This window comes from Spermophilus citellus (genome assembly GCF_964194105.1).
Source record: "Spermophilus citellus genome assembly, chromosome: 13".
In the NCBI taxonomy this organism is placed as follows: domain Eukaryota; kingdom Metazoa; phylum Chordata; class Mammalia; order Rodentia; family Sciuridae; genus Spermophilus; species Spermophilus citellus.
Window position 1 is genome coordinate 81,699,351 of NC_138193.1, and position 14,063 is coordinate 81,713,413.

At 46.7% G+C, this 14,063-nt stretch overlaps 1 protein-coding gene across 1 annotated transcript; it reads right to left on the minus strand.

Moving 5' to 3' along the window:
• Nucleotides 1-35: 35 nt before the first annotated feature.
• LOC308632394 (lysosomal-associated transmembrane protein 4B-like) lies at nucleotides 36-1,539 on the minus strand. Its single transcript, XM_081264478.1, has one exon. The coding sequence runs from the start codon at nucleotides 1,499-1,501 to the stop codon at nucleotides 821-823; it is 681 nt and encodes a 226-aa protein (XP_081120604.1). The 5' UTR covers nucleotides 1,502-1,539; the 3' UTR covers nucleotides 36-820.
• Between the last annotated feature and the right edge of the window lie 12,524 nt (nucleotides 1,540-14,063).

Here is a 14,063-nt window from a genome sequence, read left to right on the forward strand (position 1 = left end):
AAAGAAGAAAACCTTTTTAGGCAAATCCATATCAGTGATTTTACTTGATATGATTCTCCTTGGATCAAGGCCAGGTAGGACACATAGTAAAACGGGGCCCTGGGAAGGATGGAAACTAGGAGAAAAGAATACCAGGTCCCATGCGATGCCAAACCAATCAGTCCCTCCTCTAACGCAGAGTAGTTTCCCACAGCCTGGTATTGCCTAATGGTCTCCATTTAGCCCCCACCCCCATCCCGGGACGGGAGGAGATGGAGGGTGGCTGAAATCCTTGACAAGTAAATTCCAATTGTTACTGAATTTAAGTCATAAAGGATAGTAGGAAAACTACTGTAACATATACATGAGGACTCCTGTTTATCTAATAAGAACAATGATCACACAATTAACATTCCTCACTTTCATAAGTTTGTTCTATACACCAAACGGTTTAAGAAAGGTGTTGTTTAATTTTGATCTTATATTTTAAAAGAGAGGAGAAATAGAAAAAGTGTGACTAATTGCCTAGCTTTAGGGTCAAGCAGGTACAAAACCAGACTTTGGGGACTCAAGGTCTCTCTGTATTTTGGAGAAAGATGAATGGATCTGTTACTGCCTCACCCTTACTGAAAGAATCCTATAGCTACACTACCAAAGTGCTCTAGCTAAAGCATGTGTTCAAAACTACAGAGGGATTCAACTTAACATCTAAATTGTAAAATGTGACAATTCAAAAACAAACAAGCCTCAGAGAGCTCATCTCAGAATTGAAATTACAGAACTATTGCTCAGGTGTCTGAAAAGTTGAGCTGCTTGCTCTCAACTCCATCCACTCTCAGACTCAGGCAGACACGTAGGGTGGCGGTGGCTCCTTGGCAGCCCCATACACAGTGGCATCATCATACGGGGGTAACAGCACCGTAGTGTCATTGCTGGTAACGTAAACCAGAACATCAGAAGAGTTCCTGCCATTGATGTATCGGTAGCAGTTCCAAACACAGCTAATCAAGTAACCCTTGAATGTCAGGATAATGCTGATAAACAGAAGAATAATAAGGACCAAACAGGTAGGGTTCACCGACATGATATCATCTCTGTAAGGAAAATTAGGAGGCAGCTGGCGTATGTATTCCTGAATGGAGTTTGGATAAACAAGCACAGTGACTGCAACCAAGGTGTTCAGGGCAAAATCAAAGATCTGGTAACAGAAGAATGGGATGATCCAGGCAGCATGTTGCTTGTATGCTCCATAAGTCGCCATTGCACATATCAGGATCATGAGGAGAGAAACTGCGACAGCGATGCACATGTTGGCGTCATCCATGAACTCAAAGTCCCCTCCTAGTTCAGAACTTGAAAAACGGTACTGATCTGGATCAGCCAGGGCGCTGAGTAAAATCAACAGTACCACCGCATTGATGATCAGGTACCAGACGCCGAGAAGGATGGTGCCTGTGCGGACATGGCAGCACAGGCAGCAGCTGTTGGAATAGAACCGCATCCAGGGCGCGACCATCTTCATCGCTCGGGCGGCGGGTGCAGTCCCACCCTCTCTCTTTTTTAACAAAATCCTAAGTTTGTTTGGGGTAGCCAAAGTCCCATAAATCTAGCTAAGATGTCCATGTCGTGCATTTCTGGCCAATGACAAATGTAAAGAATTTTAGGGTAAGGATTCTGGAAAGGTATTATTTTCTTGACAAAAACACAGATTCAGATGGCACAAACTTCCTTTTCTACATCCTTCGTCCCCAGCATGGAACTCAGATATGATGGCTAGAAGTGATGCAGCCATTGATGACCATGTGAAGAAAATTAAATCAAGGATGGCAAGAACAGGGAAATAGCAAGAACCTTGATTCCTAATGACTCCCTTCAACAGCTGAGCTCAGCTGGATCGCCTTCTCCAGGCTCCCCATTAAGTGAAAAAAGTATTCACTTAGTTGTTTAGGGTTTAAGCAGCCAAAAGTGATTCCTAATTGATATACATGGCAACTGTGAATGTCTGTGTCTTCTATCCTTGAGCCCACAACCTGATGTGGCTATAAAAATAAAAGCAGGCAGACAAAAATACACAGCTAAAATAATAAGAAGAAGAAGAAGATAAGAAAGAAAGTTAGCATAATACTTTAAACCAGTGTAAATAATATGGAAATACATTGCATGGAGAGTCCAGAAGTTCAAAGACAGGCCCACCCCAGGGATGGGATGGTTTACTGCTCTCCAGTGTCATCTGGCACTCTGCGGACCTCCGGGGATGGCTTTTTCAGGGACACAGGATGGCTACCATGGTACCAGGTCACCTATAGACAAGGAAGAAGAAAACACGTCTTTTATCTTTTGTTCCCGTTAGGAACAAGAAACCTTCCCCAAGACCCCGAGCGACTTCCTCTGACCTCCACTGGCCAGAAGAGCCTCCTCCTTCACCCAGTCACCTAGAGGAAAGGGAGCTCAGCCCACCTGGGTGATCGCAGGTGAGGGTCGAGGGAGGGACTGGGTCAGAGACGGAGGTTTCTGTTCTGAAGGAACTAGGGAGGCATGAAAGCCGAGCCCCCCAGACGAAAGGTAGAGATAGGGAGAGGCCGGCCCACCCATGTTCCTCAGGCCCCAGCAATCCAGGGCCTCCACTTCTGAGGTCAACAGCTCTGGCAGAACAAGGTCAGTATGAAAGGGCAAACCAGCCTCATCCATTCAGGTCACCCCGGAGCCGGGGCTGGCTGAAGGCAAGGAAGCTGCCCGGATCGTTCTGAGCTCTGCGCTCACAACAGCACCCTGGGATCCGCAGGTTCCTGTCTGCAAGGCTCCGGGACCATGTGATTCCACTCAGTCCATGAAGAAGCCCTATAAATAGTGGGGGTCCAGATGGCTCTGTGTTAGAGAAGGGGCAAAACAAAGAAGAATCTGCTCCAGAAAGCCAGGGCCTTTCTAGTAGAGCCCAGCCTGGACCATCACTGTGGCTTTGGCCCGAGGACAAGTGACACTCCTGGGAAACCATCGGTGCCTTCCTCAAGGGGAAGGACAAGGGCCCTGGTCCCGGTTTACCAAAGGACAGTTTGCTGGCCGAGACTCGGGTCTCTGAGTTCTGCTGAGCCTCACCCCCAGGTCTGCACAGTGGGGTAGAGCTGGGTGCACCCCTCTTGGGCCCTGGGAGACAGGGGAGCTCTGTGAAGCTACCTCGTCTTTTCAAAGGCTGGGAGGTCATCTCAGCTGAGGCTGCAGACAGCTTGGGGAGGCCAAACTCTCTAGACTGTACCTGAAGGAAGACTGGGCCCAAGAGCTGGCCGCCACCGAAGCCTGGCCGAAACCTCCCCTGGGGGGCTGCAGCCCAGGCCTGCGCCTCCCCCACTCCCCGAGGCAGGCGGCTGCTAATAGCTCTCTCCACAAGCTGGTTCATTAAAGGTTTGTTCTGTTGAGTTGTAATCAAAATAAACAGACTGGCCTGAAAGCCAGGGAACTAAAAACCAATTAAGAGGGAATAGAGATGGAAAGGGGTGGGGGCAGGAGGGAAAAAAAGAGGCTGGGGCTTTCCAGAGACTCGGTTCCCATGGCAGCCAGCTTCCAAAATAGTCTGGGAATGTAAAATAATGAAAACCACCGCAGAGAGAAAAGTGGTCCTGGCAGGAGAGTCCCGACCTGGGGATTGCCTAAATCCCCCGGCTCAGGGCTCCCAGAGGGCACCTGGTGACCTGATGACCTGCCCCCCACCCCACACCCAGTCCCCTTCCCTTATAAGGTTGTGAATGGGGCAGGACCCTCTGCCAAGGTTAAGGTGAAAGAGCCACACTCGACTCCCACCCTAGGAGAGACCAGAGAAGTATGAGGGGGTGAGGGCAGGGGAGCAAGGGGGCACCCTTGTGCCTATAACTAGGCCCCAAGGAGCATCACCAGTCTGGTAGCAGAGGGCTTCCTGGAGGCAGTGACATTCAAGCTGAGATCAAAATGAGGAGTAGGGGAGGAGGAGAAAGAAAAACCAGAAGTTCAGTAGAGTTAGCAGGCATTGAGCTGGGCACACTCTGTCCCGGGCTTAACATTTTATTACACTGAACCCTGAGAGACAAGAACCCCGGCAGGCTAAGCCTCAAAGGTGTATAGGTGAGAGAGCCAGGATCCTAGCACCAGTCCACAGACCCTATCTTCCTCTCTGCCTAGAGCCAGACTGTCAGGAGACCCCAGTTCCCTGGCCCTGCCCTCACCCTGGTGCCAGGAGAACCCAGAGTGGCAGTTTCCAGCAGTCATTTCCTGGTGCTATCTCTGAGGAGGCCCTGCTGCCTGCCCACCAAGAGGCATCGCCAGTTAACCATCTCCAGACCCCCTTGTGGTCTGGTTTCTGTTTCACTGGTGAGGCAACAGGAAAGCCGAGATCCTATTAAGTTTACTCGCAGATGCCAAAAGGGAATGACAGCCAAAATTAAGTTAACCCTTTCACACCCACTTCTCCACCCGCCCTCCTGGGCCACGGAAATAAGAGCGCTGATCACCCATGACACTTTGTAGTCTGCGTGTCCATCCTCTCTCCGCCATCCAGGAACTGGGATAAATGGGTGTAACAGCTCCTACCGCCTAGGGTCCCTATAAGGGTGCCTGAGCAGGCTGGGCACGGGTTGGAACTTATTAGCATTCTTTTCTCCTCTAGGCCTGTGTCCTCAACTGTAAAATGGGCTGAGAGCCATCCTGGGTCCCCTATATAAAGCACTCCCCAAACGGCAAAGGTCTTCGCACAGCTGCAAGGAGTTTCTGGCTGGGAACGACTCTAGAAGTTATTCCCCCTTCAGCCTCGGCCTCCCTCTTGCTGCCTCCCCCACCCCGCACAGCCTCTTCCTGGGTGGCCACAGAGATGAAAGAACACTTATGAAGCACTGACTCAGAGCAAGTACAGAAATAGGGATTATTATGCCACAGCCCTCCCTCGACCCCAGCTGAAGGGAATCACGCCTCTGGCACAAAAGGGGTCTCACCTGGAGTGAGTTTGTAAGTGCCTGGGCTTGGAATCATAGGACCATCTTACTCTGAGGTCTTTGCCCCCGTCCCTGTCCCCAAGTCACCAGCAGAATGCTTCCCAGGGCCTTGGAGCCTGTCAAGGCCCAGCCAGAGGAAACTTCTGAGACCCTGAGGGCAGCCCACTGCAAGGCCCACCCTGGGGTGCTCACCCCTCACCTTTCCATCATTGGAGGGACATGGCATACTCCCAACTGCTTCCTCACTGGCCAAGGGCCCCCCTGGAGTGAGTGGACAAGTTGGTGTGCAAATACCACCCGACCCGGCAGGAGATGACGCAGCCCTGAGTTTGAATCTGGACATAGCTGTGTGACTGTGGACGAGTGTCCTAACCCCTCTGGCTCTCGCTTACCTCCTCCACAGATTTGGGCAGGAAGAACACTTGTCCTATCTCACAGGCTGTGGGGAGATGCAGACTTGGTAGGCTGATACGTGTTGAAAACGGTAAACCTTGTTATCACTAGTAATTAGCACACTCGTTATTTGTTTGTGTTTCTAAGCAGCAGATTTGCTAAGTGGGTTAGACGCCTCCCAGTCCTGCAGCCAGCTGTTGACACTAGTCCTGCCCGTTACAGGCCAGGCCAGGCTGCCAGGGGAATCCAAGCCCTGTGTGCTCAGAGCATCCCACGCCCTGGTGAGCAACACTGTCTCTCTGGCCCTGGTTCACCAGGCCGGCCAAGGAAGCACATGGACAGGCAGCCTTCCTCCCCTGGACTCTCCTAAGGGAACACACAGCCACCCTGGGGCATGCTAAAGAGCACACACAGGGCACAGCAGGAGCAGAAGACTGCCACAGCCACCAACACACAGGGGGCAGGGACCCAGAGAGAGCCCAGAGTAGCACAGAGAAGGACCCTGACCCCAGAGGAGATGGATTTGGGAGCTGAGCAAAAGCCCTCCTGTCCTGAGGGCTGCAAAAAGAGCCGTGTCCCCTGGGCTATGGCAGCTGCACTTCCAAACTCCTGTGTGTCCACAGAGCCACTGGGCTCAAGAGGACCCTGCACATCGCCCAGGCCACACATCAACCCTCCAGGCTACCCATGAGACAGGAATCAGCATACAGTGAAATATAACAACCTAGAGTTCTAGAGGCCAAATAACTGACTGTGGTGTCCTGGTCAAAGTCACTGAGCTGCAAAGAACCTGCACACTCATTGCTTGATGGACTGAAAGTCACTAATCAATGACTGCTCGGAGCCTCTCTGCTCTCTTTCTCTGAGGGGAACTCTGGCTGTCCCGCTCCTTCCTTTTGGTCCCTACCCCCAGCCCTAGCCCCCCACCAAGAGAGCCCTTCCCTGCAAGATGGCTCTTTGCAACTTTGAAAAACAGAATTGGAAGCAAAGAAGGAAGGAATGGAAGATCAGAGAGGCCCTGAGTTAGCAGTGGAGGTAGCTTTGAGGTGCTTTATCAGGAAGAGGATTAAGCCTCATACCCTGAGGGCTGGGGATAGAGCTCAGTTGGTTGACTGTTTTCCTCCCATGCACAAGGCCATGGGTTCAAGTCCCAATACCGGAGGGGAAAAAAAAAGGAAAGTTACATCAACAACTAAAAAAAATATTGGGAAAAAAAAAAAGGATGCATGTGGCAAGGAAGAGGCTCAGCATTAAGGCTAAGCAGAGGCCCGGCTCCTGCTCACAGCATCTTTGCCTTTCTTTCTTTTACTTTCTCCTCTTTATAACCCTCCACTTGCTCTGCCCGCTCTTGATTTCTGTCCCTTTATAACTCTGCCTGCACGTGACCTGCTGTGACCACTGCAACACCTCTTTGGCCCTTTTTTAGAACAGCGACAATTGCACTGCTGACCGTCTCGTGGTATTCCTGTGTCCCTGGCCCAGCACTCACTCTCCCACCAGCTTTGGGGAAGCTTCTTTTTATTCTTCCAAGCTCCAGCATTACTGCTCTGGATTCCTCCTTGCAGTCTCACCTTCATGGTTCGTGACCTGGTCTAGGGCTGGCCATGACAATGTCACTGTGTTCTGTGATTCAAGAGTGACTGGTAGATTGAAGAGTCTCCGCCCAGTAAGGAATAAACAGGAACTGGTTCCATTCCCTCTATGTCCCCCCATCTACGCTAAAGAAATCTATACTCTTTTCTCATTAGTTAAAGGCTCCCTTCACTATAACTTGGTTCAACTCATGATTTTCAATTTCCTTGAGTTTCTAGGACAGTTTGATTCTGGTTATTAAGATTTAGTTCTGGCTGGGCATTGTGGTGCATGCCTATAGTCCCAGCAGCTCGGGAGGCTGAGGCAGGAAGATCTCAAGTTCAAAGCCAGCCTCAGCAATTTAGCGAGGCCCTAAGCAACTTGGCAAGACCCTGTCTCAAAATAAAAAATAAAAAGGGCTGGAGAAGAAGCTTTTTAGTTTGAATCTATCCCATTTATTGATTCTTGGTTTTAATTCTTGTGCTGGATTCAAACAAAAAAGCTTCTTCTCAGCAAAAGAAACAATCAGTGAGGTGAATAGGGAGCCTACAGAATGGGAGCAAATCTTTACCACAAGCATATCTAGAATATATAAAACACTCAAAAACCTTAACACCAAAAACAAACAAACAAACAAGCAAACAAACAATAAATGGGCCAAGGAACTGAACAGACACTTCTTAGAAGAGGATACACAATCAATCAACAAACATATGAAAAATTGTTCAACATCTCTAGCAATTAGAGAAATGTAAATCAAAACTACACTAAGATTTCATCTCACTCCAGTCAGAATGGCAGCTATCCAGAATATAAACAACAAGTATTGGCGAGGATGTGGGGAAAAGGGTACACTCATACATTGCTGGTGGGACTGCAAATTGGTACAGCCAATATGGAAAGCAGTATGGAGATTACTTGGAAAACTTGGAATGGAACCACCATTTGACCCAGTTATCCATGGCTTATACCCAAAGGACTTAAAAACAGCACATTACAGGGACACAGGCACATCAATGTTTGTAGCAGCACAATTCACAATAGCTAGACTGTGGAACCAACCTAGATGCCCTTCAGTGGATGAATGGATAGGGAAACTTTGGTATATATACACAATGGAACATCACTCAGCATTAAAAGAGAATAAAATCATGGCATTTGCAGGTACATAGATGGAGTTGGAGAATAGAGTTAACCAATCCCATAAAACCAAAGGCCAAATGTTTTTGTTTTTTTTTATATGAGGATGCTGACTCAGTGGCAATGGGAGGGGACATGGGAGGAATGGAGGAACTTTAGATAGGGAGGGGAGGGGAGGGAGGAGAGGGCAGGGGGCAAGGGGGTAGGAATAACTGTGGAATGACTTAGACATCATTACCCTAAGTACATGTATGAAGACACGAATGGTGTGAAAAATAGTTTGTGTACAATCAGTAACTTGAAAAATTGTGCTGTGTATGTGTAATACAAAATGAACTGCATTCTGCCATCATGTATAACAAATTAGAATAAATAAATAATTTAATTTTTTTTTGAAGGGCTGGAGATGTGGCTCAGTGGTAGAGCATCTCTGGGTTCAAGGTCCAGTATTCCAAAAAAAAAAAAAACACCAAAAAAAAAAAAAAAACTTCAGTTCTGTCCATTAGCTTCTTCTCTTTCTTCTCTTCCTTCCCCCAGGAGGGCCTAGCACCAAGGCCCAGCATCCTGAGATGGAAAAGGATCTGATGGGATTTGCGCACACTTGGGCCCATCTTCGGCCCATCTTCCTAGGTCAGCTCATTGGATGTCTTAGGACAAGGAACAGGGAGAAAGACACCTATCTTCTAATTTTGTCAAGACAAGTCTTCCTAGGCCGATTGCTCCTGTTAATTATCCGATAAAGCCCAACAACCTCTGGTGCTCTCCGTGGGGCAGGCATCTGTAGGCTGCTGTCCGGTGGCACCTATGTCTTCCAGAGGCCCTACAAAGACCTTTTGCAGCTGGTGCTTCTCATTCAACGGGCAGCCCACGAAGGAGAAAGGAACAGGGTGGGGGGCAGAGAGTGAGGGAAAGTCAGGGCCCAAGAAGCCCAGGAACTGCTGCAGTCTGGACATCTGTGTCCCCGCCCCAATTCACAGGTTCAGCTCCTAACCCCCTGTGTGACAGTACTCAGAGGTGAAGCCTTTGGGAGATGATAGGGTCATGAGGGTGACACCCTCACTAATGGGATTAATGCCCTTATAAAAGGGACCCCAGAGGGGTCAGAGGACACAGAAGACAGCCATCTGTGTACCAGGAAGCGGGCTGTCACCAAATCTGCTGGTACCTTGATCTTGGACTATCAGCCTCCAGAACTGTGAGAAATAAATTTCTGTGGTTTCTAAGCCACCCGTGTATGGTGTATTGTTATAGCAACCTGATCTCAGACAAGAGCCCTGATCTTGCCAAAAGTGAGAGAGATCCTGGTGTCCTCCCCTCTGCTGACCTTCCCTACCTTTCCTCTCTCCTGCTCAGGTCACACTGAGGCAGATGGAAAAATCCCATTCTCCCACTTTTAGGCATCTTTAAAACACACACACACAAAAAAACATTTTGCAATCACCTTCTAAACACAAATTTGCAAAAAGAGATTTAAGTAAATGGGGGCAAGTGATTTTGGGACCTTTAAGAGGGTCTCTCTCTAACCTGGGTATGGTGACTCATGCCTGTAATCCTAGTAACTCGGGAGGCTGAGGCAGGAGGATTGCAAGTTTGAGGCCAGCCTCAGCAACTTATCGAGGCCCCAAGGTCTCAAAATAAAAAACACAAAAGACTGGGGTTGGGGTTCAGTGGTAGAGTGCCCCTGGGTTCAATCCCTGGTACAAAAAAAAATGAGTCTTATGCTGTCCCCCTCCTTTGACTCCATGGAAGAAAAAGGGTTCCCCTCCCCTGTCCATTGGAAGGGGAAGATTATACTCCTTTCTATGAGAGCTTTGCACTTCCCCAAACACTCAAGCTCCCAGCTCTCCCAGTCCTCTTACTCTGACCAGGAGGTAAGCGTCCATCCAGGTATGTGGATGACAACGGACAGTTTCATTTGTACCCAACATGAATGTATCTGTTTTCAGGTGATGGTGAAGGACACAGGGCTGCCGACGATTGGCCAGTCAGATGTGTGTGCCCAGGAAGTTCTGCACCAAATCCTGTTGGCATGTTAAACTGGTCAGCCCAGGGGCTGTTTCTGTCTGGGTGGAATGTGCCAGGTAGCATGAAGAGCAGCCAGTAACTGTGATCACATGACACTGTTGTCCAACAAGCTGACCTGGCCAACTAGGAAGAGGTCAGAGTGAATCACTGTGCTTCACAGCGCTTTGAAGAAAGACAGCTTCACTACTTTCAAGGAGATACAGTAATGGGCACCAGGTGTGGCCAGGAGAGCTCCTTGGGCAAACTGCTAAGAATGAGTTGTCACGTGCAAAGTGGCTTTTCTTCCACGAAGGCGTGTGCTTCTATTGTTTGAATGTCTCTAAGCATCACATTCTCAATGTCTTTTTTGTACTTCCTCAGAGGAATGGAAGGATGAACAAAGACTCACTTTCCCCCAGCCATGTCCAAATTACTAGAAACCTCAAATGACCACTTCCCTGAGTGGACAGCCTCTGGGAAAGCCTGCGTTTCACAGCAGGAAGAGGGGTGGAGCCAAAATTTCCACATGGAGACAACCTTGACCCCAGCCCTCACTCACCTTGAAGTACTCGTCTCCAGACTCAGGTGCTTGGTGAGCTTAGCTGAGTTGAAATGCTGCAGGGAGAACGGAGAAAGCTGAAGGCTGTCCGGAGGAACCCAACCTGAGACGGGTATGGAAAGTGCGACTCATCCAACTCAGTGGGTGTGTACCCAGTGACTACCGTGAGCCTGATTCTACGAGGGATGCTTTGATGAATATATTATGGTGTGTGTCCTCCATGAAGATAGAATCTCAGACTTGGAATCGTGAGAGAGGACATGTCTACTAACCATGGCACGAGGCAACATGAAGTTTACACTACAGGTTACTTCCAGTCAGAGATGCACAAGAGGCTCTCTGAAGATCTCCTCGGGTTGAAGCTGTGTGTCCTACACCCAGCAGTTACACTTCCGGAGGTGTGTGATAGGAAACTGTCATGAGCTCACAGAAACAAGCCAAAGATGTTCAGTGCAGCTTTCCACATAATGTCAAAAACATTAGAAATGACTGAAAGCTCTTCAAATGAGTGAAAAATGAATAAATGAGGTATATTCATATCATGAAGTGTCATTGCTGTGTTTGGATGTGGTTTGTTCCCCAAAGGCTCTTGTGTTGAAAGCTTGGTCCCAGAATGGTGATGTGAGAGGTGGTGGGAACTCTAAGGGGTGGGTCCTAATGCCATTGATTAGGTCTTTGTGGTGCTGTTCTCAGAAGGATTTAAGGTAAATCTCCTGAGACCCTTAATTCTCATGAGGAGTGTATTATAAAAAAAGGTGATCCAGTGCCTCCCCCTTGCTCCAGCTTCTGGTATAGCAATGTAATCTCTCCCTCTCCTGACACTGTGATGCCATCCTCTAAGAGACACTTCCCAGGGCTAAGCTGATGCTGGTACCAAGCCCTTGAACGTCCAGATCTATAAGCTAAATAAATTTCTTCTCAGCCTCAGGCATTTTGTTATAGTAACAGAAGACAGACTAATTAATACAACTACACACAGGTTGAAGTGAATATGCTAGAGCTTAATGTATCTACATAGAAAAATCTAGAGAGCCATTTTGATCAAAAAATAAAAATTGCAGAAGGATATTTACAATAATACCACTTCTGGACATTTAAAAACAAATAAAATAACCCATTTTTATGTCAAAAATGAATCAGGATATGGGCAAGAATGATATTTACTGATATCAGAACATTATCTTTAGGGACAGAGAGAGACATATGAGAGGAGGAAAAGGCATAGAGGGGCCTCAATTGTACCTTTAGTATTTCACTTTCTTCTAAATTTTAAAATTAAATCTGATTAAATATAAATATTTTTAAAAACTAAAGTTTGAATATATGGACTTTTGTTATTTTTTTTAAATTTCGTTTTTATGGTACTAGGGACTGAATCCAGGGGTGTTTACAAGATTCAAAACCATGAGATTCAATTTTCCTGGAGAACACATACCATAATTTGTCCATTGAAGCATCCCTTGTAGAATCAGGCTCATGGTAGTCATTGAGTAAATATCTACTGAACTGAATGAGTCATACTTTCAATACCTGTCTCAGGTTGGGTTCCACCAGGGAGCATATCTATTCTCCCTGGAGTATTTCAACTCAGCTAAGGTTATCAGCTACATCCCTGGCTTTACTATTATTATTTTTAAAAGACAGTGTCTGCTAGGTTGCTAAGACTGGAAATCCCAGGCTCCAAAGTAGCTGGGACTCCAGGTAGAATCACAATGCTTAGCCATCATTCTTTATTCTTTATTTTTTCTGTAAGTCCAAAATAAATTTATTAAGAAAATGAGGTCTTTCATTCCTCTAGAGATAATACATAAAGTATTACTAGATAAATACTGGTTTTAATCTAGTTTCAGAAAGAGAGAGAGAGAGAGAAGGAGGAGGAGGAGGAAGAGGAGGAGGAGGAGGAGGAGGAGAGGAGGAGGAGGAAGAAAGGAAGGAAGGAAAGAAGAGAGGGAGGAAGAAAGAAACCCTATTCTCCGGGCTTTTGTGGAAAACACTAAGCAGCAATTGTTCAACATTACTGTCCCTAAGATGGTGATAACAGATGGACAAACAAGAGACTGGTGAAAACTAAAAAAGACGACCAGGGAATGAGATATCCATAGGGGACTTTGAAAAGCCTGACACATCCAGGGGCTGTACTAGGCCACATGCATGTGCAAGCTTGTATACATGCCCAAGGAAAACCTGAAAGAGCCCCCATCTTTCACCTTCGACTGGCCAAGCTTGAGACCCTGTAGTAGGAGGAGGTGAAAGCTAAGGCAGAGGTGGACGACTGCCCACACAGTGAAAGGGTGACCCAACATATGCACACGGCCCCTCAGCAAAGAGGGAGAAGACTTACTGATTCAAAGTACTTAAGGAAGTCTCTGGCCAATCACTAGGACAAGCAAACGTGGCTGTGCACCACAGGGAATACAGAGTTTATAAAACTAGTTCAGTGAAGTCAATATACAAACAAAGAACAGCAACAGCTAACCCTTCAGGGAGAGGAGCATCTGATTTCCAGAGATGCCACATAGAGTTATCTACACCTAGAGACATCACGGACTAACTGTTGAAAGACAATCTTGAAAGCAACAAAAGAAAAACAAATCATCACACACAATAGATTATCAACCAAGAACTCTATAATCAGCAAGACTATCATTTAAAAATGAAGATTAAATCAAGACCTTTCCAGATAATCAGATTTAACTTATTATAATAATGCAAATGAGCCAATCTAGCTCAGAGATTCTCAAATTCTTTTCTCCTTCTTCTCCTCCTCCTCCTTCAGTTTTAGGTTTTATGGTCTCTCTCTCTCAGCACTGGGGATTGAACTCAGGGGTGCTCTATCACTGAGCTACAGCTATTCCCCCACTTTTTTTTTTGAGACAAGGTCTTGCTAAGGGACCAAAGCTTGCTTCAATCTTGTGTGACCCTCCTTGTCTCAGCTTCCCAAGTAGCTGGCATATGCCACCATGCACAGCTAAAATTGGATGTTCTTTTTTGGGGGGTGGGGGGGTTTGAACCCAGGGCCTTGTGCATGCAAGGCAAGCACTCTACCAACTGAGCTATATCCCCAACCTTGAAACCAGATGTTCTAAATCTAGTTATATGCTGTTTACAAGACAGACATAAAAAATTTTTCCAAAAAATATTATAAATATTTTTATAATACTTTTTCATAAAACTCAAAAAATATATGTATCCAAGCAAGGTGAAGTAAAAGAGTAAAATTAGATATGTCAGATGAGATGATAACTGAAGGAAAAGCTAGCATAGTGGTAAAAATATCAGGTAAATATACTTCCAGACAAAAGGTATTATTTGGGATAAAGAAGGCCAAAACATATGATAAAAGGAAATTCATCAGGAATATGTCATTGTATTACTCATATTTTTTTGTTAGATTATTTGTAAAAACTGGCCATGGACCATGTACAAATGAGAAATTTTTAAAAAAGTAAATCCAAATAAAGCAG